The 27,239-nt window shown below is 33.4% G+C and overlaps 1 protein-coding gene across 2 annotated transcripts in view; it reads left to right on the top strand.

Annotated features, from left to right (window-relative positions):
• The window catches only part of EPHA6 (EPH receptor A6), an 884,276-nt gene that overhangs the window by 554,326 nt on the left and 302,711 nt on the right, over positions 1–27,239 (top strand). For both annotated transcript variants that reach the window (XM_047099574.1, XM_047099573.1), the window contains exon 6: positions 4,423–4,547. In XM_047099574.1, the coding sequence (XP_046955530.1) occupies positions 4,423–4,547 (125 nt within the window). The remainder of the gene's footprint in view (positions 1–4,422; positions 4,548–27,239) is intronic.

Below are 27,239 nucleotides of genomic sequence, written 5' to 3'. Positions count from 1 at the left end.
TAAAAAGGGAAATGAAGAAAGAAGAGAGGAAGGAAGGAAAAGGATAGGAAAAAGAGAAAGAAAAAAAAAAGAAGTATGATAGATGAGCAAAAGTGAAGAGTTAATTCCATTAATGCTAAAGGTAAGAACCAGGACCTAGGTTAAAGTTACAGGAAGAAAACAATGACTCCATATGAGAATTTGTTAACAATTAGAGATTTTCAAACAGAAATGGACAGCCTTATGAAGTAGTGTACTCTTTAGAGCAACTGTTGAAGCAAGAAGTGGGTAATCGGCTAACAAGAATATGTTGAGGAATTTTCTGCATTGCTGAAATAATATACTAAATGACTTACAAGGTCTATCCTAGTACTAAGATTCTACTATTTAACATTCATTGTGAAGATTTCCATTGTCGCAAATACATGAGTGTAGAAGTGTGCTCTTGCTCTCCCCCATCTCTCTCTTCTTCACCTAAACACACACACACACACACACACACACACGTGCACACACACACACACACACACAATTAAATCTTAATTAGGACCAAAGTAATTACCTAGAATAATTTACAGTTCTTTCAGGTATTTCCATGTAAGCATCAGAAAATAACACTCATCCTAATGTGAATAAAATCTCCTTTGTTCACTAACTCCACGATGTACTTTTCTTGTTTTGCCATGTAGTTCTTGGTAAACTATTTGAGATTCAGAAAATGTAGTAATCAAAAAGGGTTGTATTAAAGCCATTTTCAAAAATGTGGTAATCTATTCAACAATCATTTATTTTGAAGGTCAAAGCTAAGATTTTGAAGGCTTAAGAAAGGATGTATATCAGAAATACAAATGTACTGAAAACTATACTGAATGCACAATTCTTTACTCAGGAAACATTGCTTGAGCCTTCAAGTCTTTCAGTTAGTCTCTGATCTGACAAACTCCAGAAGATATTATTTCCCTGACTATTTATTTCTTTCTCTGACTTTTTAGAATCAGAAGTTAAAATCAATAGCTGCCCTCTGTGTTCTAAAATTAGTTTTTCTCATGTGGAGGAATAAGTGTATTTTCCCCTTTATGTTTGTTGGTACTACAGTGTTGTCACAATATGCCAAATTCAGATGTTATATAAATTCAGGTTATTAAGAAAACAAATTTGTCAAATATATTCAAAACAAATTCTTGAGGTTTCATGTATTGATGCCATATTTTAAAATAAAATTCCATATGGTGCTAGCCTTCTCACAAAATAGAAGATGCAGCATTTGGGATGTATATTGACCTATAAATTATTTCCCACATCCTCTGCTTTAATTCATTAACTGTTTAAAATGTGTGCCTAGTGTATATTGCGCAGCTCTTTTCAAAAACAATAGGTTAGTACATAGTGTGGTTCAGAACATCCAAATCATGTAAAGCACCATTCTCTGTAAAATAACAAAATAAAAAATGTGTGCATAAAGTATGAGAACTCTAACAGAACCATATAGGAAATTTCAAAACTAGAGGAATTGTCTGATAAAGTAGAAACATAATTTAATATTTTTCCATGAAAATAATAATTATGGAGACTATATGAAAATATGGAATAAGATTTCAAATACATGGTTATGCAACTATGTAAAATATAGACATTTACATATAAAGAGGATAAGCAGAAGTGAAGAGATTTTAGAGTTTATATGGTTATTGGACACTGAAGTCCATGTATAAGTGAAGAATTTATAACTAGATTTCTTAGAAAATAGTATATTCATTAGTACTTCCCAGAGTAGTTAAAGAATAGATTTTCTTTATTTTATAGAAGTATAGGAGAGGACTCATAAAATTTAGGTGATGTACATGTACTGTTAATTAACCAGTGGGGAATTGGAAATAGAAAAGATAATACCTGTATGTTAATCAATAATTATTCTAATATGCTGCCATAATTGAATTTATTATCAGTTTTGCAAGAATTATATCATTTGACCTTGAGTGCTAAATAATTATGTGGCAAAATGTAGTACACTGGTAATATTATTGCCTTATGACATTGCACATTAAACTGAAAATTACCCATAAGATTGTATACATGAAAAGGACATTTTTAAAAATTATAATGAATTGTTATATAGAAGTCAACTTCTAATTTATATGATTCATCTTAAAGTTATAATTTTTCCATAAAACTCCATTAATACACTATTATACTACAGTTCAAGAGCATTAATGACATTTATTAATGGTAGTTTATTAGTACTAATATGACTCAATTTAAATAATGAATTATCTGAGCACTTTTTCTTATTTACCATGCTATCCACTTCTGTTTTAGCTTATAGCACACTTCTACCTTTTAGCGACTTCTGTTATTATCATCACTCATTTTTAAAAATACATTTTAGGGCAATAATGCTTTCACTGAAAAGCTGGAAAGAGTTTTAATATAATTTCTAAAGTACTTAATTCCTTGGGAGAACCAAACTTTTCATTCTCACAAATTTAAGAAATACTTTATCTTTACGATACAAAGGCAACATTCAGAAAGAAAATACCAAACCTAATACTTGAGCCTTTCTTACAAATTTAAAGTATATTTATTTTAATCATAGAGAATCAATTTTTTCAAATTCTATCCTCACCTGCAATTGGTTCATTTGAATAGATTTCTGGAAATGAGTTGGAAAGACATTGTGAGTTCATAATGATAATTCCAATATGAGTTTACTATTACAGAGTTTTTATGTACCTTCATTGATCTGATATCTGTATCTCCGTTTCCTGTTGAAAAAAACAAATAAACAGACCTAGTCCCCAGTAACACCATATTACTCATTTGCTTTAACCCTCAACATACGCACAAGGATTCAGATTTACAATACGAATACTACCAACAGCAATATCATTACTAAAAACAGTTTAGTCATTTTTGCAGATTTTTTTTAATCCTTAAAACTACCTCTTTGGGATATACACTAAGTTACTATGTTTTAAGTCACTTTAAGTAGTTACTCTTGGAAGCTGTGCCTCAATACACAGGTTTCATTTTTCTTTTAATTTTTTGATATTACTTTTTAAAATAATTTGCTTTCTAACCATTTAACTATTCACAGAGTTCCAAAGTAAATCTTCAAGGGAGGGCAATATTGAGACTTCTATCTTCTAACCTTATCATGTCCATCCTGTTGCTTCCCACCCCTAAGGGTGACTATTGTTATTATTTTTTTATTCTTAGGCTTATCCTTACATTGTTTTTTGTACATTTTCCCTCCTTACTTTTTTTATTTAAAAATATACCCTGAAAAAACTCCATTTTTATATGGAGTATTTATAGTCATAATTCTCTGGTGGATGTAGCATAGGTTTTCAACCCATCCCTTTTTGATGGACAGTTAAATTATTTCCAATCTTTACAAATAAATCTCAGTGAGTAATCTTATAAATGTGTCTCTCTGTGTTTGTTCAGTGTGTTTTTGGGATAGATTCCAAAAAGCCCAAGTGTAAATGAACATATAATTTGCCTCAAATTGTTAAATTTCCCTTCATAAAAGTTGTACTATTTTGCATTACCACCGACAGTGTACTAAAGTGCTTTTCCCTAAAGTCTAGCCAATAGAGCCTGGTGTCAAATTTTTGGATTTTTGCCAATCTGATTAGTGAAAAATGATACCTCAGTATATTCAATTTGTATTTTTCTTTTTATGAGTGAAATTTAACTTCTATGCAAAAACCTATTGTTTTAAAAATTAGAATACTTAAAAATGAGTATTTTGTTAGAGAAAATTATGATATATAAATCCAGGGAAATCTTGGAAGTCAAATGCAAGATTACCTTAGATTAGGATTGGGTTGCTAATACAATGTTATATAGGGGAATAAAGACATACTTCTGAAAATAAACTTCAGAAGTTAAATGTTTCAATTTTATTCAAATGTCACAGAAACCATGCAAAAGAAATAATTTTCACTTTGATATGCAATAAGTTACTAAAGATGTTTGTAATATAAAGTTTTATAAAGTACTAACAGTTTACAAAGTATTAAGTCTTGAAGAGAAAGAAAAGCCTATAAATGATCTTGTAATTTCAGAGTATTTTTCTATAGTAGATTTAGATTTGATAAAATACAGGATCCAAATGTATTGTACCTCATGTCATAGACTAAAACCAAAGCCATCTTAAAGAAAAATCTCCTCTAACAAAGATGAAGATGATGAGTTCTGGCTCTTATTCTTGGACTATTTGAGTTTTTCCTATGTTCCCTAGTAGTGCTTCTAAATATATTTTAATACTTTATTTGGATTAAATAGAGTAGATCCTGAGCCTTTCTTATTAATCTGACATCAACAATTGCTACCCGCTTCAACAAGAATTATATTTTCCTTGGAAGACAAAATATTAAAGAAAAGATGATGGAGAATGATTCCTGCCAATTAATTCTTAGTTATTTTCTTTCCTTTCAGCACCTTCCCTGATAGGTGTGGTAAGGAAGGACTGGGCATCCCAAAATAGCATTGCCCTATCATGGCAAGCACCTGCTTTTTCCAATGGAGCCATTCTGGACTACGAGATCAAGTACTATGAGAAAGTAGGTCTTATTTGGAGCTTCCTAAAGAAACTATATATACATATATATGTATATATGTATATATTGAGCATGTTGTTATATTATTTTACTTTAAAACCTGTTCTGTGACATAACCTCATACCTACTATGTCTTTCAAAACTCTAGTTTACTACTGTGCTTATACTTTTCTTAATTTGTCTTGTTTTATGTCAGATGATAAAGTTAAAAGACATAAGATGTTCATCTCTGTCATGATTTACTATAGGGATTTTTCCAACATAGTATGAGGTAATAACTCCTTCAACTTACAGTTTAGCTGACATAACATTGTTTCTAAAATTCACTTGGAAGACATAGTAAAATGGAATTGCTAGAACCTAAAGAAGGAGTTTGTATAGCCTATATTGTTTGCCAATGAGTTTACAGTTACAATTCTCTATAATTTGGAACGGATGATTTAAGGGATAAATGGAGTTTTACATTTAGGTCAGCTGTTTTACTTTTTTAAGAAGCCGCCCAGATAAATCTGGTTTATAAATCAACTTAATCTTAATTTTCATTTTTGTCATTTAAAATTGTTCTCAATTACTATATTTTCCCAAATTATATACTTCTTTATCTTTCTTGCATTCACATTCTTTCTTTATGTGTTTTTCCCTTTATTCCTCACTATTATGATATTGTTGCTATAGATATTATAGGAGAGGACATAACAATTCTAATATGTCTCATTGTGCTAATACTGCTCTGGAATATTGATAAAGGGAACATTAAATTTTAAAAAAATAATGTAAAAATTATATATAATTTCTAGTTGTATATTAAAGTGAGAAGGAACTTCTTGCATTTCTGTAAATTACTAGAAGCAAAGGAACATCACAAATTTTGATTTCCTTTGAAAAAATATAGGTCAAGAACAGAAATAGAAGTCTATCTTTTCCTATTCTATTGATTCTGAGCAAATGTATGTTTGAAAAAGGGAGCGGTAACTCAGTAGCCTGCCTGTACCCATTTTTGACCGTCTAGTAATTTCAGCATTATGTAGTCAATGAAAACTGTCGTTATCATGATGAATTCACATGAGTAACTCCATAGTCTAAGAAAAGAGAAATTTACTGAGTTTTAATTGGATTACAGATTGTGCACATTGGCCACACCAGCATGTGCTCAGAAATCCTGCTGAGCTCTCCTTTCAAACGTTACAACCTCTAGCATGCTGTCACAAAGTAAACATATTTTCTGTCTACTAGATTAAGTAGATCTTTAGATATGCAAAAATTCTCATTATTTAAAAAGCAATGGGCACAAATATATCAGCAACTTTTCAGAATGAAAATACCCCTCTATGCTTTATAAAGGCTATATTTTGTACACAGAAAATAATTCTCATTTTATAGTCATTTATGTTTCAAATGTTGTAAGATGAAGATAACTTGTAATATTTCCAATTAAGGACAAATCATACAGATTCTGTAAAAAGGGAACCATAATCATCCAATCAAAATTTTAGAAATCAATAAAATTCTGAAAGATGCTGGCATAATTTTCCCGTTTTAATGGTGGAATAAATAATGTGATGAGGGAGTCTATTTTTTAAGAAAATGGCAATGATGCAGTGCTAATGGAGTTACTAAACTTGTAGTAAACATGGAGGTGGAAGCCATGGATTCCTAGTTCATGTTCTGATTGTGATGCTCATTATGCCTATGGCCAAGAAAAGTCAATTAATCTTCCTATGTCTCACACTTCACTTTTACAAAATGGAAATGAAGAAAGATATCAAGTCTTCTAGTGGGTTGTAAGGATTAATTTTATAAACAGACCCAAAGATGAAAATCAGTATTAGAAATCATTTAATTTAATTTAAGAATTAGCAGGCGCCTGGGTGGCTCCGTTGGTTAAGCGTCTGACTTTAGCTCAGGTCATGATCTCACAGTTTGCAAGTTCGAGCCCTGTGTAGGGGCCTCTGCTGACAGCTCAGAGCCTGGATCCTGCTTCATATTCTCTCTCTCTCTCTCTCTCTCTCTCTCTCTCTCTGCCCCTCGCCTGCTCACACCGTCTCTCTCTCTTCAAAAGTAAATAAAATTTTTTTAAAAATTAAAAAAAAAGAAAGAATTAGGGAAATAATTGACATATAATATAACATAGAATTATTATACAATAGCATGGGAATTGTATACAAACTAAATAAAGATCATCATCTTTTCATACGTAGAGGCAACCAATCAAAGGTGTTAGAATATCAAACCTTTCAGAGAGGTTTGAAATGATTAATAGGATTAAAACCTTTCCCAACCATGCCTTCATATTGTAACTGTACATTTTACCTATTTGCTTCTATAAAGTGATTTCTCCTTCCAAGCAAATATTTTTTTAAAAACTTATAACAAGGACAACTTATAATAGAATTCCTAGTTGGAAGTGCTAATTTCCTTCTTTATTAGGAACCTAAATATTGCAAAATACAAAGAAGAGCAAAATACAAAGAAATATATGTACAAATGATGCTAATTTTGGAACACAAATATCCCCTCATATGTGTATATGTATGCATGGTTACATAAATATAGAGAAACATAGAATGGAATAGAGTGTACACCCTGCTGTTTCAAGTGTTGCGTGTTGAGTTGGAGTGCAATGGGGGACAGAAGTATATGAATGGAGGCAAGGAAGAGAGAGGGAAGTAGCAAGCTTAGGTAAATATGGATGGATGGATGGATGGATGGATGGATGGATCCTAAATCTCATTGCCCATAAGCAAGCCCTGAGACAGGATTTTGTTAGCAAGTGATTAATTAAGAAAGTTCCCAGGAAAACCGACTGAAGAATGGGGAGGCAGGACTATAAGGGAGTTCTGGAGTAAATTACATCTCAGAGTTCATCCTATGGAGATAACAGAAGCTGAGCTCCCATGTTCTGGCTCCAGTCAGTCATTGGCTACAAGTCTTAATGAGATGTACAGAAAAAAAAGTCATTGGCACTTCTGGTTCTCTGTAGTGGCTTTAGTAGCCCAAGTTTAGGTCTTTAAAGAAGGTGCCACATACAAGCCTTCACAATAAAAAAAAAACCATAGGCACTTGGTTGGGGGGGATTGGGAGCGGGAACACATAAAGGTGGTCCAAAGGGATCTGATGGTACACCAACTATTAAGTAAGGTAATTCAGTGCTCAAAGAGCTGTGAATTTTAATCCTGGGCTCATTGTAATATTCATATTCTCCTCAGTCTTTTAATAGGGGTGCCTCAGTCTTTAATTTGTGGCTTGTTAAACCTTCCATTTCCTTTTAATCAAAGTCAGTCTGTATTGCTAACTCATAATTAATCCACAATCAATATTTACACTATTCTCTGAGGAATTCATGCTGTTTTATTAAGTTCTTCTTAAGAGCATTATTCTATAAATCAGGAAAGAAGTTTGGTGCTTAGAATGTGCAGTGTCCACAAATATCTGAGATCAAGCAACATACCCTTGTTACCAGTGACTTTTTCTCACAGAATGTATAACATTAGAAAAAGGCACTGGCCTGGGTGGTCAAAAATTTGAGTTTGGCTCAGATCTTAATTTTCTTAGTCTGGTTTTCTCATCTATAAAATAAGGGTAGAAAAATAATTTCATAGTTCTAGCTGTTTCCAGATGCTACTATGTTTTTATCCATATAGCTTACAGATACATTATCCCATAACTCAAATAACTGTAGTTTTTCATTTATGTCTACTAAAATTAAATGCACACATACACATTGTAAAAAATATCTTACCACAGGGAACAATAGTTTTCACATTATAATTACATATAAAAACTACCATTGTCTTCTGTGTGTCATGAGAGGGGTATGGAGAAGAAAACATATTGCTTGTTGATTATAACTAATTAGATATTGTCTCATCAGTTAATTATTCCTCCCCAATTCTTTTTTCATACTCAAAAAAATGTTTAGTTTTTTAAACTCAAGTAAATATAGTTTGAACATGAAAAGACACTTAAAATAACGAAGAAAGTCAAATATGTTACCAAAAAGTTATATTTCATTTACTTACTAACAATGCTTTTCTCCAAAAGCAGAGCCTACTCATAATGAGGGAACTGTTAAAAATAAAAGACAATTTAAGTGATACAAACACACTTTATTTAACACTTTGTGAAGTGGGCAGTCTCCTCAGAGAACCATGAAATGGGGTAGAAGGTGGAAAACTTTTATAGGATAAAGAACAAAGAGGAGAAAAATAGAAAATATCTGGCTGAGGCCACATATTTAACCTTGTTTGGGGTGAAAAGTAAGAAGGAAAGAAGTACAGAGTTGACTTGGTGCTTGGGGCGGGCCGACTGGATATATGCATTTTTGGTCAGAGAATTTACAGGGGTACAAAAGTTGTATTTGGTTTGCTGATGTGGTACCTCAGGTGAGGGCAGCTCTGTCTTCAGCCTAGAAAGTCGTTTCAGCAAAACTAAGACATTATCACTCCCAATCTCCCAGTCCCCACCTCTCAAATTTGCAAACCTATTTGGCAGCTACAAAATACCAAAAATTCAATTGAACATCACACATGCCCCTTCATTATCTCTTCCCTTCTCTCTTTACCCTTTGTGTTCACATTCTTGATTTTTCCTCTCCTTTTTGTTCTCTGCCCAAGGCACTTTTCTTTCTCCTGCTTCTTTGTTCTTTTATTATATCTATCAAAGTTAGTCTTGATTAGAGTCATTCATGTGTGTATCTGACTCTCTCACTAGTTTATGAGCCCCTGAAGAAAGCAGATCATTTCTTGTCTTTGTCACTCAACGCTCAATCAGTGTCTGATGCTGAAACAACGGGCTACTTTCAGTCATATTCTAAAGAAATTAGTAAAAATCCTCTTTGTTCAGCACTCATTCCCAGAAAACTGAGAAAAGTCACTCAGCCACTGTGAAATTAACCCAGCAATTTAAAAAAACAAAGAAAGCCTCCAGAACTCCCTATTTCTACCTGTTCATAACAAAAACCCATACACAAATGTCTATCAACTAAGAGGACGTTCTGTTACTACGTAGAATGTAAGCCCATCAGGGCAGGGATTTCCTTTGTTTACTTTCACACCCCCAGCACTCAGAAGGGTACACCACTAATAATTCATGGACAATGGTTGTCCAGTTACATGTCAGGTACTTGTAAAAGTGTTTTTCATGGATCGAATAATTCAATCTTAATAACAACCTTTTGAGATAAATACTATTACTCTTCCCATTTTACAGATGAGGAAATTAAGGCACAAGAAATCAAAAATCACAGAGCCAGTAAGTGGTTGTTAACGCTGGCCTTGGTACTTGCATCACAATTGGATGTCTCAAAAAGTCAGTGCTTTCTGCTGATAGTGATTTTCTGGGTTCCCTGAGGCCAAACACTTCATTATTCTCCAACGCCCATTTTGCATCTGTAAAATGGCAGTGATTAAACATACCTATTTCACCAGGGTGCTATACAGCTCCACTAATTACCAACTGGTAGCTCATTTTGCAAACATGAATCCCCCATAAAGGTTCATTATTCTTACATCCAGTATTTAAAGACACTGTGACTGGTAAAGTCTTTTCCTAAAGTTCTCTTGTTAATTTTTACCACGGTCAGCAGTTTTTAGATTTTGTTCAAGAAAACTCATCATGAGAAAGGAAACATTTCTTATATTCAGATGGTCAATAATTATCTACATAAAATACTGAATTAATGTATCTGCCATTGTTTCACCTAGTTTGCTAATAAGCTATTAGTTTTGTATAGAATTACATAATTTCATGTCATGAGAACAACGTATTATTTTGAAAAAAGGTGAGGAGATTTGTAGGAAGCTTTCGATTACGGGAAATATTTTTATCTGTCAGGGGTGATTTAAGTTAGGCTCTTTTGAGAGAAGTTTGCATTCATGGTGTCCTTTATGAAGTCACATGTTTCTCAATACCAAGCTTTATACAAGTCTCTTTGTTTCTCCCCTCCTCTCTTATTCTACTTTCTCAAGATAGTTTTACCCCAGATAACAATTCAATAAATAGTGAATAGCTTTTTTTTTCCTAACGATAACATAATCAGTAAATCTACACTTAATTTGATTAAAAATAAAATAATCAACTACAGACATTTTTTTTAAAAACTTCCCTTTTTAGAAAATGTTCAGTGTACCTTCCTAATTTTCTTTTGTTATATTTCCTTCACTTTGGTGTTTGAAGAAGTAAATTTTATCTTCACTTCAGAATGCTACCCTTAACCTTCATCCACTCTTTAGTTCAGAAGCATGTCTTCTTCGTTCTTTGCACCCTCCTTTCCCGGTGGCCATCTCTAACTTGTACATTTTGCAACCTAAATATAAACTTGCATGTAAACCTACATGTGGTTATTATGTACTAAGAAAAGTGGGATTGAGAAAAGGGCGTAAGGATCGCCTGAATCACACGAGGATCTTGTTGAAAGGCATACTATGATTCAGTTGATTGGAAGTGGGTTGGGGGCATGGCGAGTGGGTTGAGGATTTACATCGGGAACCAGCTCCCGAGGGATGCTAGCAGTGTCACTCCAAGGACTGTGCTTTGAATTGTAAGTTTCTAGAGGCCCTGATTGTCCATTACCTCACATTGCCAAGTGTAGATAGGGAGGAAATAATCATGACCTTCTAAACATACTCAGGAACTTAAACATTGAACCATCTTTATAAATGGCTAAGAACTTTATAGGTATTATAAGATTCATACGATATTCAAACCTAATATGTTAGTTTGAAGTAAAATGCAGTAAGGACCAAGTCAGTTTCAGATACAATTGAGTGCTTGCTTCTAAGGAAATCAGCAAATTCCTGAGCTGTTAAAGTTTTGTGTTGTTTTTTTTTTCTTTCTTTCTTTCTTTTTCATAATCCTTACTTGTTATGATGTCCACCACGGAGAAATTGGATATGAGCATTTGGTACTAATTAAAACAACATTACCTGATGGAAAATGGACAACAAGGGAATTTACTGATACAAACACTCATTAAGGAGATTTCATAGCCAATTTCCATGTTGTGTAGCAAACACCACACTGTGCAGAAGCCTGCCTGGTTTAGTGAGCCCAGGGAGTCCCACGGTGCCTGGGGCAGAGATTCTCAGGATAGCAAGCCTGGGACAGGTGCCAGTACTGAATCAAAAGCGGCATCTGTATGGGTTTCACATACCAAAATACAAAGAAATTTAAAAGATATTTATACTATTTCATCAAGCATAAAGTCTACACACATGAAAATTACAAGTGTCTATTAACTATTCTAGTTTAAGTTCTCTCCATTTTTATACAAGTTATACTATCTTTATCTTTCATTTGATTTAAAAAATGGATTCACTTAAAATTATAGAAGCTGAGCTTAGTATATCAAAGGCTTGGTACATCCAAAAAAAGGGAAAAAAAATTAGTTGGGAGAAGTAAGTACTCTAAATATATTTCATTCAAAAGTTTATACCTAAATTTATAGACTGAAATGAAGTTATAAACATAATGAATGTCAAAAATTTATGTTCCTGTTTCCAAGAACAGTAAAACTATACTCCCTCCATCGTGCTCAAAGGGTCTGGGATTCTTTGGGCCATATACAGTCACCAGAAGTGCCATCCTAGCCCTGATGTTCTGTGTAATACTAGGTAAGGCTGCACATTAATTAACCACACTTCTGCCAACTTGCTATAGTTCAATCAACTCTAAATTTCATAACATTTTAATTCAGTTTCACATCTTGAAGTCATAATCAGTTGCTTTGATATTCTTGATCATACTTTTCTTAAACTGCTTCCTCATCACTTTCCTAAATTCCATGTGTTTCTCTCTTTTTTGATGAGGTCAGGGTAAACTAAGTAGTTTTCCAATTCTGAAATCCTATGGTTACATAAGCTTATTATTTTTATTGTGTCTTGCTTTGCTATGCAAGGTAACAGTAAATAATCAAGTAAGAGTAATGAAAGAATGAGAGACTTGATGTTTCCAATGAAAACATGAAATATTTAAAAAAATACAGAAGAGTATGTAAAAACCTTAAGGAATAAATAATCATCCAATTTCTTCAACAATCTAAATCTATATATTTTAAAACCAGGTTTTGCATTTCTAAAGAAAGAGAAAAATATGAGTATTTAAAAATGACTAACTACTCACACATAAATTTCCACACATAAATTTCCACTTTCTCTTAAAAGTTATTGAGAGGGAGGGGTACCTGGGTGGCTCAGTCGTTTAAGCATCCGACTTCAGCTCAGGTCATAATCTCATGGTTCATGAGTTCGAACCCTGCATCAGGCTCTGTGCTAACAGTTCAGAGCCTGGAGCCTGCTTTGGATTCTCTCTCTCTCTCTGTCTCTCTCTCTGTCCCTCTCTGCCCCTCCCCGACTCATGCTCTGTCTCTCTCTCAAATATAAACATTAATTTTTTTTTAAAGTTGTTGAGAGGGAAGAAATAATGCAGGGTTATAGAACCACAATATCAAATTATCAGAGGATCACCAATGTCCCTTTGCATGGGGGACAGTGGTGGAAAACAACACTAAAAATTATTCTAGGTAAAGTATTTGGGCCTGCCAAGAATTAGTGTAAAAGAGTATGCAAAATTAGTGTTTTACTGTTATATTTTCATTCCTCCAGAAAATTCCTTCTGGGCAATAACAAGGACACAAATTCAAACTTTCTCTAAATTTCTGATCTATTTTGGTGAAAATCAGACCAAAAAACTCACTGACAGACACCAATTTTTCTAATGTATATTTCCTTGAACTGATACTGCGTTCAGCCTTCAAAGAACTACTCTTCCATTAGCGGAAAATGCAAGTATAATGTTGCTGCTTTTGAAAGTTAAATACACAAGTCAGACATCTAACTTTCCATCCTAAAATGATGGAAGAATAAATACAACTATATAATGCCTGTAGGTAAATCTTGCCAGATTTTCTAATATAAATTTCAAGCTAAGAGCTGCAACTATATTCTGTTATATTACCCTTAGCAAGTTTTTTCATCACTGGCCTTATTAAAATGTTGACTGAATCATATTCCCTGGAGAGAAATGTAAGCTTTGCTTACTTTAAATGTAGTTAAAAATACAACCATATTTTTGCCTATTCTTTAGACAATTACCATGTGGGGCTGGCAGTACAAACATAATTACCAATTCATAATATTATCCTTTCTCTTCTCATACTCTACTGCTACTGTCTTTCACCCCGCACTTAATAAGAAAACCCACACATTGAACAAAGATACATTTATTTCTTCAGAGGATTTTGAGACCTGTAATTATATGAAAAATCATGTGAAGTTGTCTTGAGACATCTCCTATAAAAGACAGGGTGGCAGGGTGCATTGTTTGCCTCAGTTTTCCTTGATGGATTTATTTAGGAAATGCTACTAGAGGAAATATGGACCATGAAGAGGATAAGGCAGAAATGAGCTATTCTTGGTAGCAAATCAGGAATTTGGTGGGGTTTCCTCCCTAGAAATAGTTCACTTCCATAAATACTTTTGTGAAAAGTGTGTATGTGTTTTGAAATTGTGCCTTTTTTTAAGTGCAGCTTTTATTAAGCTCTGTAGATTTCAAGATATTGTAATATTATAAAGAAAATTCAACTTTTTAATAAAAATTTTCCATAAGAAATATGTGGGCTGCTCTGTGCCTCTACTGCCTGACTTGATTTGCAGGGATTTTTGTTTGTTTGTTTGTTTGTTTTTTACTGCCAGAGGGAAGTCTAACATCCAGGATTTGTAGTGTATCCAGAATTAGAGTTAGGAAACGAGCCCTTATTTACTGTAAGACCATCATTTGAGTTTTGTTGGATAAATTAGAAAAACAAAAATGAGTTGGGAGCTAAAATGTTTGCACATTTCTGATCCTTGAAACTACTTTTCCAATAGCGAATGGAGGTAGAGAACAAAGTCTTGTTAATAACTAAGTTGGATTATGGAAAAAAGTAATACTAATAACATTTACTGAGCGCACTTTATCTGTTCTAACTCATTGTAAGATGAGTTAATTAGCAGCTAGCTCATGAGAGACACCTACCTACTTCTTGACTACAACTTAGGTTTTAGCCTCCAACTGGCAACTTAATAAGAAACTTTAATAAAAATATATTTAGATATTGGGGAAACATTAAAAGTGACTAGGCTACTGTTTATTTCATTTTTATTCTGTTATTTATTTAATTTTTGGTGTCTCTGTGGTCAATTCATCCTGATATTTTTGAAATAAAATATTCGACACATAAGAACAAATGTGCTATAATTTAAAATCATAAAGCAATTGAAATGAAACTGAACTGGGGAGTTCTACTACCATCTGTGCCTCTATGTAGTTGTAGACCTTGCGCAAGCCCTTAAATTTCTCAATTTCCATCAGCCAAGTGAAAATGGCCTTATTATATTATTTTAAAACTCCCTTTCAACTCCTTGACAATCGAAGGAAGTAATACTTTATCCAGTCATAATGGATTTTAACAGACTTGAATTAGAATCCAGACTTTGACACTAATTAACTGGGTGCCTATAGCAACTATTATTTCCCTGAACTTGAATTTCTTCATCTGTTAGAAAAGAAATGATAACAACCAAATCAGCTGTTATGAGGACTAGATTTGAATATAGACCATCTTACTTACTCCTTGGAAAAAATAGGCATTCAATATGTATAACCTCCTAAAATTGGTATTAGTTAAAATATTGGTACCAGTTTGTGTTTTAAAAGGTTTCAGTCCCTGCACTCAGGTCCTTTGAAATTCTTGTTACCCAAACATAATGACATCTTATCCAAAGTGCACCAAAATGATTATTCTTTCTATAGATGATATGGTAATAAGTCCAACAGGTATAAAGATAGTAGCTAGTACCCTATGTAGTAAACTGCAGAGCAGAACCAGTTCCTACATTTAAAAAAATGCCATCCGCATTAGTGGGCCTGGGTGGCTGAGTTGGTTAAGTGAGCAACTCTCGGTTTCTGCTCAGGTCATGATCTCAGGGTTCATGAGTTCCAGCCCCACGTAGGGCTCCGCAGCTGGAAACATAGAGCCTGCTTGAGATTCTCTGTCTCCCTCTCTCTCTGCCCGTACCCTGCTAGCATTGTCTCTGTCACTCTCAACATAAATAAACTTAAAAAAAAACATTAAAAATGCCATCCAAATCAATATTAACCATTTGATATTATTCCATAATATTATTGTATTGTCACTGAAGAATCTTTAATATAAGCATATGATAACATTTTAATTTGGAAAGTACAAAATCAATTTCTTAACATGAATTTACATAGTTCTTGAACTGCAAAACATTTGACACTAAGAAACAGAAAGTTTTTCTTACAAATTAGATATATAAATGTACAGTATTATAGCCATTGACATAGAAAAATAGTTGTATTCTGATTGTGCTTTCCAACTTAGGCTGTATTTAGCTTTCCTATGGAATTCCTGCCCTTCTATTTAAGACAAGGTTTTTATATATGAGAATAATTCTTTAAGTATGAAGTTATACTTATTTTGGCATATTTCATTATTTCATCCCTATCTATTTGGGGTAAATTACCCATGTCCACTCTTTCATGTCTTCCCTCATGGTGTTCGTTTCTTCTTTGTCTTTCTTCTGCTCCATAAAGACCAAGTAGATTATGCAAATGATACACCACAGCGAAACATTCTCTTTCCCTCATTTCCTGCCTTTGCAATAACAATCTTCTCTCTTTAATTATTAGAAATTTATAGGGGCACCTGTGTCGCTCAGTTGGTTGAGCATCGGACATCGGCCTAGGTCATGATCTTGCCATTCTGGAGTTCAAGCCGCACGTCGGGCTATGTGCTGACAGCTCAGAGCCTAAAGCCTGTTTCATATTCTGTGTCTCCTTCCCTTTCTCTGCCTCTCCCCCACTCATGTTCTCTCTCTCTCAAAAATAAATAAACATTCAAAAAAATTTTTTTAATTTATAAAAATAAGAATATGTCAAAAAGTAGGCAATTTTGTGGTAAATAAAGATTTCATTTGCAAAGAGATTTCCAAAGTGAGAGCATGCAAATCCTTTTAGAATTATGGAATTTAAAAATATGAACGGCCATTAGGGCAAATTTAATCTAATTCTGAACGTATATTAGGATGCTAGACCAAGAATAATTGTGGCTTCTGTGACATTGACCAGGACCACAGCACAGGTATCCTTAATGTAAGGCCAGCTCTCTTTGAATATTCCATATTGTCTCTTCTTATAAAGCACCACCATTTGGAAGTAATTATTTAACAGCCTACCCTTACAGGAAAAGATACTGAACATTAACCTCATCTAAAGATCAACTGTATTAGTTTTCTGTTACAGTATAACAAATTGCCCAAACACTTACCAATTTAAAATAATGAATATGTATTATCTCACAAAGTATCCAAGAATCAGAAATCCAGGAGTGGCTCAGCTGCATGGTTCTGGCATGGGGTTGTAGTCGAGCTATTTTGGGCTGCAGTCCACTGAAACTGAGACTAGGGAACCTATTTCTTAGCTCACTCATGTGAGAGGAAGATTCAGCTACTCATCCAGTGGGCCTGATCACATGTAAAAGAGAATGCACATTTAAGGCCAAAGAGGCAATATCTTTTATAATCTAATCTTAGCAATTACTATTACTTTTGTCATGTTCTGTTAGTCATACATACCAACCCTTGTATAATATGGGAGGTATTGCTTAACAGAGGGGGATCATTAGAGACATTCTTAGCAGCTGGCCACTATATCAGCACTCTTGGAAGAATCTATGGTGCTTTAATTTGGCTTCAACAGAAAATTATCTGTGAGGAAATGCTATGTAACTATTCTGAAATACCTATAGCTTTTTTTTTTAATTTTTTTTAATGTTTACTTATTTTTGAGAGAGAGAGAGAGAGAGAGAGTCAGAGCATGAGCAGGAGAAGGGCAGAGAAAGAGGGAGACACAGAATCAGAAGCAGGCTCCAGGCTCCCAGCTGTCAGCACAGAGGTGGACGTGGGACTCGAACTCACAACCTGTGAGATCATGACCTGAACCAAAGTTGGACACTCAACCGACTGAGCCACCCAGGTGCCCCTGAAATACCTATACTTTTAAAACAGACTCTACATATTCAATAATATGGCCATTTCATTTTTTCAAAATTTTTAGAAGATGGCACTATGTTGTCCAAAATTCAATATATAAAGCTCCACTTCATACACATAACAGATCTTTTTTTTTTCCAAATAGCTAAGTCAGATAATTTAAATAGCCCATGTAGTTATTTTTTCTATCTCAAAAATAAAAGTAAAATAAACAACCTAACTACGTCTCCAAGTAAACAACCCCAGGGATAGTCCTCATTAGGAAGCTTAAGCAGAAAAACTTATACCTTTGGCCTTATATTCAGCTCTCATGACTTCTACTGCTTTGACTCTTGCAAGACCTTAACAGTTTCTGATAGTTTGGGTAGATCCGACCCCATGAAAGCAAAATTCCTTTGCCTTACAAAAGGATAAAGGTGCCCTTAGAAACAACAGAAGTCTTCTCTCACTGTATAATTACTCCTGATAGTAAAGATATACAGGAAAGTAGTTAATATTTTGTGAATAAATAACATTTAATTTATGAAAGAGATTTCTAAACTTGATTTTATGAACCAACAGTGTCTTCTTAGGCTATTAAAAAAATAAAATATTTGAACTTTTCCCCAAATCAATATTAATTAAAATATCAAAAAAATATATCAAGCACTGTGCTACATAGTTCTATAAGGAGCCATGGGAAGATTAATAGATCAATTCATAGTATGGAAAAACTAGGCAAGAGAGTTGCATGAATCTGTGCGTTTGTGTGTGTGTATGCCTGTATGTGTGTATGTATGTGATGTAAATATATGTATGTAAATATAAAATTAAATCACAAAACTCCATTTCCCAAGAAATTTGTATCTGGATTTGTATTACCTGATATATTCAAATAAATGTCTTAATAAAGGCCAGGCTAAAAACTGAGGCATTTCTCTGCTCCAACCCATCCTCTAAACTCTGATATTTGGCTCATCTTTTCTAATTGTTAATCAGTACATCTCTTTAAAAAGAAATTTCGTTTGAGAAAATGTCTTACTTTCTTAATTTAGAAAGATACTTAACATCCTCAAGATATTCGTTGGACCTTTAAAATTTAGAAAAAAAAAATAATTACTACAAAAGTGCTCTGGGAGTTAAACTATTACAGCAAAACTCTTTTAGCTTTATTCCCGCATAGTAAGCGATGTGTAGGAAGCTGCTTCATTTCCCGGCTCTGCTATTATTATCCTGATTCCTCAGGGGAAGACTTAAGTGTCTTAGATTCTCAAATGAGGGGGAAAAAAACCTAAGTCTGTTATCTGCTTCAAATAAGTAGAAATAATTATGAGGCTTCTCTGACCAGATATAATTTTTTCCTTGGAGAATAAAGCAAGGCCCCTTGCAACAGCCATTATTAATGACACTGATATAATTACTATTTGAAAAAAGGAAATCTGCCCAGAAAAATCAATTATAAACCACCAAATGTTCCTTGGACTTTTCAGAGAGGTTCTATGCCTATTGTCCCTCATGACCTCTCCATTAAGAGAATGGTTGGCTGTACTCCTAATGGTTGCCTTCAATTATTTACAGGGGATTTCTAAGCTTTTGTATTTCATATTAAAATGGCCTGGAAAGCATTCCCTGATTGTCTTTCTTGCAGAACAGAACAGCCACTCTGGGGAAAACAGTAATCCAGGTGGCTTTGCTCTAAAAAGGTAACTCAGAATCCTCTCCAATTAGCACTGTTTGTCATGTGAACATTGGTTGTCACAAGATGAAGCAAACAGTGTATGATGCTGTTACTGTCACTGAAAATTATAGAGGAAAACAGTTAAAATAGTCATTAGGAGTAGTTATCTGTAATCTAAAGAAAACCTGGTTTTTGAGTGTCAGCATTTATCAACTCCTTTGTTTTTAACTTGTCACATTCTACTTCTCTGAGCATCAATTTAGACTGTCCCATCATCCAATATTAATTAGTTTCCCAATGTGACCAGTGTTTTGTAATTCTGTCTTGTCTATTCTTTTGACACATTGAAGCTCATAAAATTTTCTACAAGATAAAGCTGAAGGCACAATTTGAAATAAAGACAAACTGTATAAAACGATATAATTTATCCCAAGCATGATTCATGTTGAAGTTAGGATATGACTTTGCGAAAGAGCCAAAGAAACTTGAACTTGTTCCTCTGTAATGGTCACCTAGTTGATCATATACATCTTTTGATTACAAAATCTTACCATGTTTTTTGACAAAGTCTGTAGACAGGAAGTAGATTTGTTTTGTTTTGTTTGTTTTAGATGAACTTACGAAGGAACTGGTCTTTAGATTGACTGAGATCTGGGGCTTATAGGAAATTTATTTAAGGTGCTTATTTGTAGCAGACCACAAAAAGACATTTCAAAACACATTAACATAGTCTCTGATCTCTATCCCTTTGTTCAATTAGATGATCAGATTTGCATTTTCCTGATGAGTGATGTCCAGCATCTTTTCATATGCCTAATAGCCATCTGGATGTCTTCTTTGGAAAAGGGTCTATTCATGTCTTCTGCCCATTTTCTCAATGGATTATTTGTTTTCTAGGTGTTGAGTTTGATAAATTCTTTATAGATTTTGGATACTAACCCTTTGTCCAATATGTCATTTGCAAATATCTTCTCCAATTCTTTTGGTTGCCTTTTACATTTGTTGATTATTTCCTTTCTTATGCAGGTTTTTATCCTCATGAGGTCCCAATAGTTCATTTTTGCTTTTGTTTCCCTTACATCCGGAGACATGACTAGTAAATAGTTGCTATAGCTGAGGTCAAAGTGGTTGCTGCCTGTTTTCTCCTCTATGATTTTGGTGGTTTCCTGTCTCTCATTTAAGGTCTTTCATAATTTAAATTTTGTGTGTGTGTGTGTATGGTATAAGAAAGTGGTCCAGTTTCTCTTTTGCATGTCATTGTTCAGTTTTCTCAATACTATCTGCTGAGGAGACTATCCTATCATCCAATATTAGTCTCCTGATGTGACCAGTATTTTGTAATTCTGTCTCATTCCTGTCAGAATGAGAATTCCTGCCATTCTCACACCTGTCAGAATGGCTAAAATTAATAACTCAGGAAACAACAGATGTTGGTGAGGATGTGAAGAAAGCGATGTGCCTTTGCACAGTTGGTGGGAATGCAGACTGGTGCAGCCACTCTGGAAAACGGTATGGGGGTTCCTCAAAAAATTAAAAATAGAACTATTCTTTGACCCAGCAATTCCACTGCTAAGTATTTACCCAAAGGATACAAAACTACTGATTCAAAAGAGCACATGCACCCCAATGTTTATAGCAGCGCTATCAATAATAGCCAAACAATGGAGAGAGCCCAAATGTCCATTGACTGATGAATGAATAAAGAAGATGTGGTATATAAATACAGTGGAATATTACTTGGTGATCAAAAAGAATGAAATTTTCCCATTTGCAACAGCATGGATGGAACAAGAGTGTATTATGCTAAGCGAAATAAGTCAGTCAGAGAAACAAGAATATATGATTTCACTCATATGTGGAATTTAAGAAACAAAACAGATGAGCATAAGAGAAGGGAAGCAAAAATACAATAAAAGCAGAGAGGGAGACAAGCCATAAGAGACTCTTAAATATAGAGAACAAACTGAGGGTTACTAGAGGGAGGTCACTGGAGGTTCGGCTAACTGGATGATAGGTAATAAGGAGGGCACTTGTTGGGATGAGCACTGGGTAGTACATGTAAGTGATGAGTCACTTAATTCTACTCCTGAAACCATTATTACATATATGTTGAATAACTTGAATTTAAATAAATAAAAAAGTAAAGGAAAAAGAAAGGAAATTACATGATCAGAAACTGTCTGCATGTATTTTATAAACCCAGATTCTGCCTTCAAAAAAACAATGGTTGAAGTTACTGTCTACTGATTTATTCAGTAACCTTTGTGTATGGTGGGGGGGGGGGGAGGGCAGAAAGGCATGAATGGAAACACTTGTATTTTCCTACTTGAGTAATATTTGAGGAAAAATCTAATTTTCTAACTCTAGTGTTATATGGTTTATTGTCAAAAAATAACATATATTTCTTAATGTCACTTAATTGCCAGAACTTTAGAACCCAATTTTGGCTCAAAAACTGTAATCTACAAGATAGAGAAATCTAAAATATATACTCCTTTTTTATTCTTAAAAATGAACACTTTACCTTCTATTAATATTTTGTTTTAATAGAGGACAAAACAAAGAACAAAGATAGGAATGAAAAGAAGAAACTATTTAATGCCCCTGAGCTACACATTTTTGCTATCTGCCTGACAGCAAATCCAGAATTTCTTCTTTCACACACTCTGTACCCTGAACGTTAAATCGAAGACTCTTTGCAATCTACACTTACATTAGAATTCAGAGTTAAGTGAGTTTCTGTAATAAAAATCCTTTGTGGATACAACTTTAAATAATTAAAGAGATAAAACATGTTCATTTTTGGCTTAGGTGCTAGCCCACAATGAGGAGACACTTAGTATTAATAGTTGTGGCAAAATGGGTAGACAAAAGCATTTAAGGCAAAGAGAACACTTTTGTGAGAACCCAAGACAAAAAGAAACTCAAGGAAGTTGTCAAGTTCAAGAAAAAGACAGTTCCCTAAGCTTAAATACAGCAAGGGACGAAGAAGAGCTGAGGCTGCAACAGTGCAGAAGCAAGCCAAGTCTCCCCAACCTCTTTTCCTTCCTTTCTTCCTTCCTTCCTCCACTCAACAAATACCCCTCAAACATTGACATGTGGCACTGCTTGTCACTGCAGATTCAGGATAAGGATGATATTAAATATTTTAAGTAGTACTTTATTGTATTTGGTTAAATATGCTTACGATATAATTAAATGTCGTTAAAAATTTCATGCCTTTCATGACTGTAGACTATTTTTATATCTTTCATTAATACATTTAAACTTTCATTTATTTTTACTCAATCTATCACTCAGGAAGCTAGTTAATTTATACCTCTTATCTACTTATTTTCCTTTTTGAATGCCCAAATCAAGATAGGTATTTATAAATGTCTTTCTTTAAAATGTTTGCAATCATGATAGTACATTTGAGTCACAAATTTTATTTCCCAACATATTTAGTTTGGGATGAATCCAAGCAAAATATTGCATTGTTTCAAAATGGAAAGCATTTCAGGAAATGTAGACCTATGATCAGATGTATATTTTAAGACAATTATAGTTCCAATATATTTTTCCTTGCAATTTTATTCTATTTTAAACATATATGTCAGTTACTAAGAAAAGAAGATTTTGTAAGGACAAAAGCAAATTTCATGTTACTGCAGGCCTTTCTGACCATGCTCGTCTCTCTGTGCTAGATTGTGAGTCATATTGGAATCATGTCTGATGCATCTTTGCGTTTCCAGCAACTAGTACTTTGCCAGACATAATGTAATAATGCAATAAAAAAATTGAGAAATATGTGATTGTATGAATGAATGATCTGTTACCCCTAAACTTCCACTTTTTTGTCCTATGTTTATGGAGTGTTTTCATTGAAAAAGGTGCCATGTCACTTAGTCTTGGTAGAAAGTGGTTTATTGTTTTCTAGAATGATGTCAGACTAAGTATATCTAAAGGCTCTTCCTTGGCAAAATAAATAGGTATGTATAAAGCATATTTTTTTATTTTCTTCTCACAAAAGCTAAAGGAAAATTTCAAGTACTTGTTTTTGCTTGTCCAAAATCATCATCATCATCATCATCATCTGAATGGGGAGGAGAAATACACCATCAGTTTGGTATGATGGGCTTTCTCAGACAGTAGATTTCTCAGTATTCTAAAAGCACCATTATAAAAATTAGAGTATTAGGCCACCAGTGAGGAGGGGAAATGGCTCCTGGGTTTCCTGTGTTGAGTGAGCCGAGATGCTCAAGGAAAACTGAGGTGGCACCAATTCATCAGCAGCCCCTAGGTACTCACACACATACATGTAAATTCTTTCTGGAGAAAATGTAGGACTCCACCACAGATTATGATTAAGCAATAATATCATAATCAAAGAACACCAAGTACAAGAGAAATAAAAACATGAATAAAAACATGAATGAGTCATCAGAAACAATCAGCAACAGATTTAAAATCTCAAGGACTAAATATGTTAAAGAATCACACATAGAACAGCTATATATAGAATGTTTAAAAAATAACAAATACAATCATGAAAATGAGAAAGAATAGGCAGATTAGGGGAAAAGGGAACTTATAAAATTAAAATACATGATTATTATAAGAAAAATGCAGCTAATGGATTAAACTTGCATTAATTAATATATGATAAACAGTAACAGGAGACCTTTACTAAACGTGAAGATGTATCTGAAAATGTTGCTCAGAACTCACCCAAGAGAGACAAGTTGAAGGAAATTTTATAAAAGAAGAATACAGAAATGTGAAAAATAGAATAACAAAATCTAATATACACTAAGCTGGATTCTAAGCAAGATAAAAACAGAAGGAATGGAAAGCATCCAATACTTACATGAATAATGACTATGAATTTTCTAGAACCAATGAATCCACAAAGTACAACATGTTTGAAATAAGAAAAATAAGAAGTAATGTCTAGAAACTTTTTAGTAGAACTGCGAATGTAAAGAAATAGACAAAAGGGACAATTTTTAAATTAGACTTATTTGTCATTCTTTTGACAAAGGAATGACAATTAGAATTAAAGTAGACCTCTTAGCACAACAGAAAGCAGAAGATTGAAGAATATTACCTTCAAATTTTTGATAGAGAACACTTGTCAACCCAGAATCATCTATGAACAAGAGTAAAATATAGGCATTTAGATATAAACAGAAAGAGTTTGTCACCAAAAGACCTACCATAAAGGAACTCCAAAAAGATGGCTTCAGTAAGAAGGAAAATTATTCCAAAAGGAAAGTATAAGAAGCCAAAAATGAATAAATAGTAAGTGTACACATAACTCTGAACAAACATTATATGTATAAAATTGTATTTCAAGAAGAAAACTCAAATGCTAGCTAAAAATAGCATTTATGGGTAAAAGAAAATATCATAAAGGAAATTAAGGTACTTCTAATTGAACGATAATGAAAATATTACATAGCAAAAAGTATGCAATGCAATGTAAGCAGTTCATAAATGGAAATGCATAACAAATTGCCATATTATAAAATAATAAATTCCCAAAAGTAAAGAAGTATTCTATTTATGCATTTAGCAGAAGAGAAAAAAAAAAAGACATAAACCCAGGGAAAGTAGAAGGAAGGAAATGATCACAAGAATAGAATCAAGAAAATACACACACAAAAAAAAATATACAAAGAGAAGATCAACCAAAAGTTGAAAAAGATCAATAAGTTATATAAAACCTGAGATAGATTGATCAAAGTAAAAGAAATAAGAAACTAAAAATTAATGATAATAATAATGAGGATAGAATAACAAATATTGTAGGGTTGAAAAGATAATGAATTTACCAAGATCAACTTTGTACAAATAAGTATGAAAAATTGCATAGACTAAACAAAAGTTGCATAAAAATATTTACCAAATATAACTGAAGAAGTTGATAACTTGAATAGTTATTTAACTAGTTTTTTGATAGGTATAATAGTTATTTAATGAATGATTTGAATCAATGGATAAAATGGTTTTAAAATTCAGAGATTCTGGTTTAAATAGTTTTAGAAGTCAGTTTACCAAACTTTCAAGGAACACATCATTCCAAACATGCAAACACTTCCTAAGAACAGAAAAAAATAAGGAATTCTATGAAATGCATTCTATATGACCAGAATAACTCTAACTGAAATAGAACCAAATGTAGGAGAAATAATTACAGGCAAATCTCAGAAACATAGCTACAAAATCCTAAACTAAATATTAGCAAACTAATCAAACAAAAAAACAAAACAAAAAATTACTAAGTTAAATTAATTTCAGGAATACATAAAAGTTTTAACAGTAAGCAATTTATAAATATAATTTATGATAGGAGATTAAAGGAGGATGCTCTCAATAGATGCAGAAAAGGCATTTGATATCTAATACCTATTCCTTTTATATTATTTATTTATTTATTTATTTATTTGGGGGAGGGTAGAGGGGGAGACAGAGAATCTCAAGCAGGCTCCACACACAGCATGGAGCCCCACATGGGGCTTGATCTCCCGACCACAAGATCATGACCTGAGCTGATATCAGGAGTCAGATGCTTAACCAACTAAGCCTCCCAGGTGCCCCTCCAATACCCATTCTTGAGTATAATTCTTAGGAAACTAGGAACATAAGATAAGTTGTTTAAGGCAATTAAAATCAAGAAAATAATCAAATATTAAAGTAAATCTCCTAAAAACAGCAACTATAGGAAAATGCCTGTTACCATTGTTTCTACTAAATATGATAAGTTCTAGCCATTTCAATTAGATAAAAATAAATAATATAATATAATCATATGAGTTGTAAAACGAAAACTTACATTATCTCAGATTATATGACTCTCCACATAGAAATTTTCACCAAATTTATATACAGGTTGTTTAAATAATTAGACTGTATCAGGGTGGATGGCTATAGAAATTAAATTGCCTGTCTACATACCAGCAACAAACAGCAAACATAATTTTCAAGGAAATTACATTTGTAATAGCAATATAATTTGTGACGTATTTGGGAATAAATCTAAAATATATCTCAATATATGCAAAACAAGTGTAACATTTTATAGCAAAACATTTAAAAACACTTAAATAAATGGAGAGTCTGCATTCGTGGATAAGGGAAACTATCATAGAGAGGTCATTTTTCCTCAAATGATATAGACTCAATGCAATTCTAACAAAAATTCTCACATGTCTTTTTGTAAAAATTGACACACTGACTCTAAAATTAATATGGCAATGAAAATAAAAGAGGGACAATGAATGAGCAAGGCATTTCTGATTTTTTTTTAAAATTTTTTTTTCAACGTTTATTTATTTTTGGGATAGAGAGAGACAGAGCATGAACGGGGGAGGGGCAGAGAGAGAGGGAGACACAGAATCAGAAACAGGCTCCAGGCTCTGAGCCATCAGCCCAGAGCCTGACGCGGGGCTCGAACTCACGGACCGCGAGATCGTGACCTGGCTGAAGTCGGACGCTCAACCGACTGCGCCACCCAGGCGCCCCAAGGCATTTCTGATTAAAATCAGTCAGGATTACATGTCTTGACAGATATGAAGAGTTACTCTATAGTCATTAATGCTAAGTGATGTTGCTGCAGAGTGAGACAACCTGCTGAATGTATCCTGATAGAGAACCCAGAAACAGACCTACATATGTATGGACCTTAAGCATCTGACACAGAGGTGTCACTGCAGATCATTAGGAAAATCATGGCTTATTCGTTATATGGTGCTAGGCAATCTCTATAGTAAGAAAACAGAAAGAAAGAAACTGGATTCCATTTATTCCATTTAAATTATTTATAAAAATTAGGTCCAAATATTCTAAGGACATAAATGTGATAAGAAAAATTTTTAAATAGGGTTTTTTTAATATTTTAGAAGAAAAATATGAAATATTATTTTTCTCACCTTGAATAAGGAAAAGGTTTCATAAATGATATGCCAGTCTTTATCATAAAATACAAATTGACAATTTTAATTT

Source organism: Lynx rufus, unplaced genomic scaffold (genome assembly GCF_022079265.1).
Source record: "Lynx rufus isolate CCGP_SWC_20201006 ecotype Redwood Valley unplaced genomic scaffold, mLynRuf1.p SCAF_5, whole genome shotgun sequence".
NCBI lineage: Eukaryota > Metazoa > Chordata > Mammalia > Carnivora > Felidae > Lynx > Lynx rufus.
The sequence above is the reverse complement of the archived record's forward strand: the minus strand, read 5'-3'. Positions and strand labels throughout refer to the sequence as shown.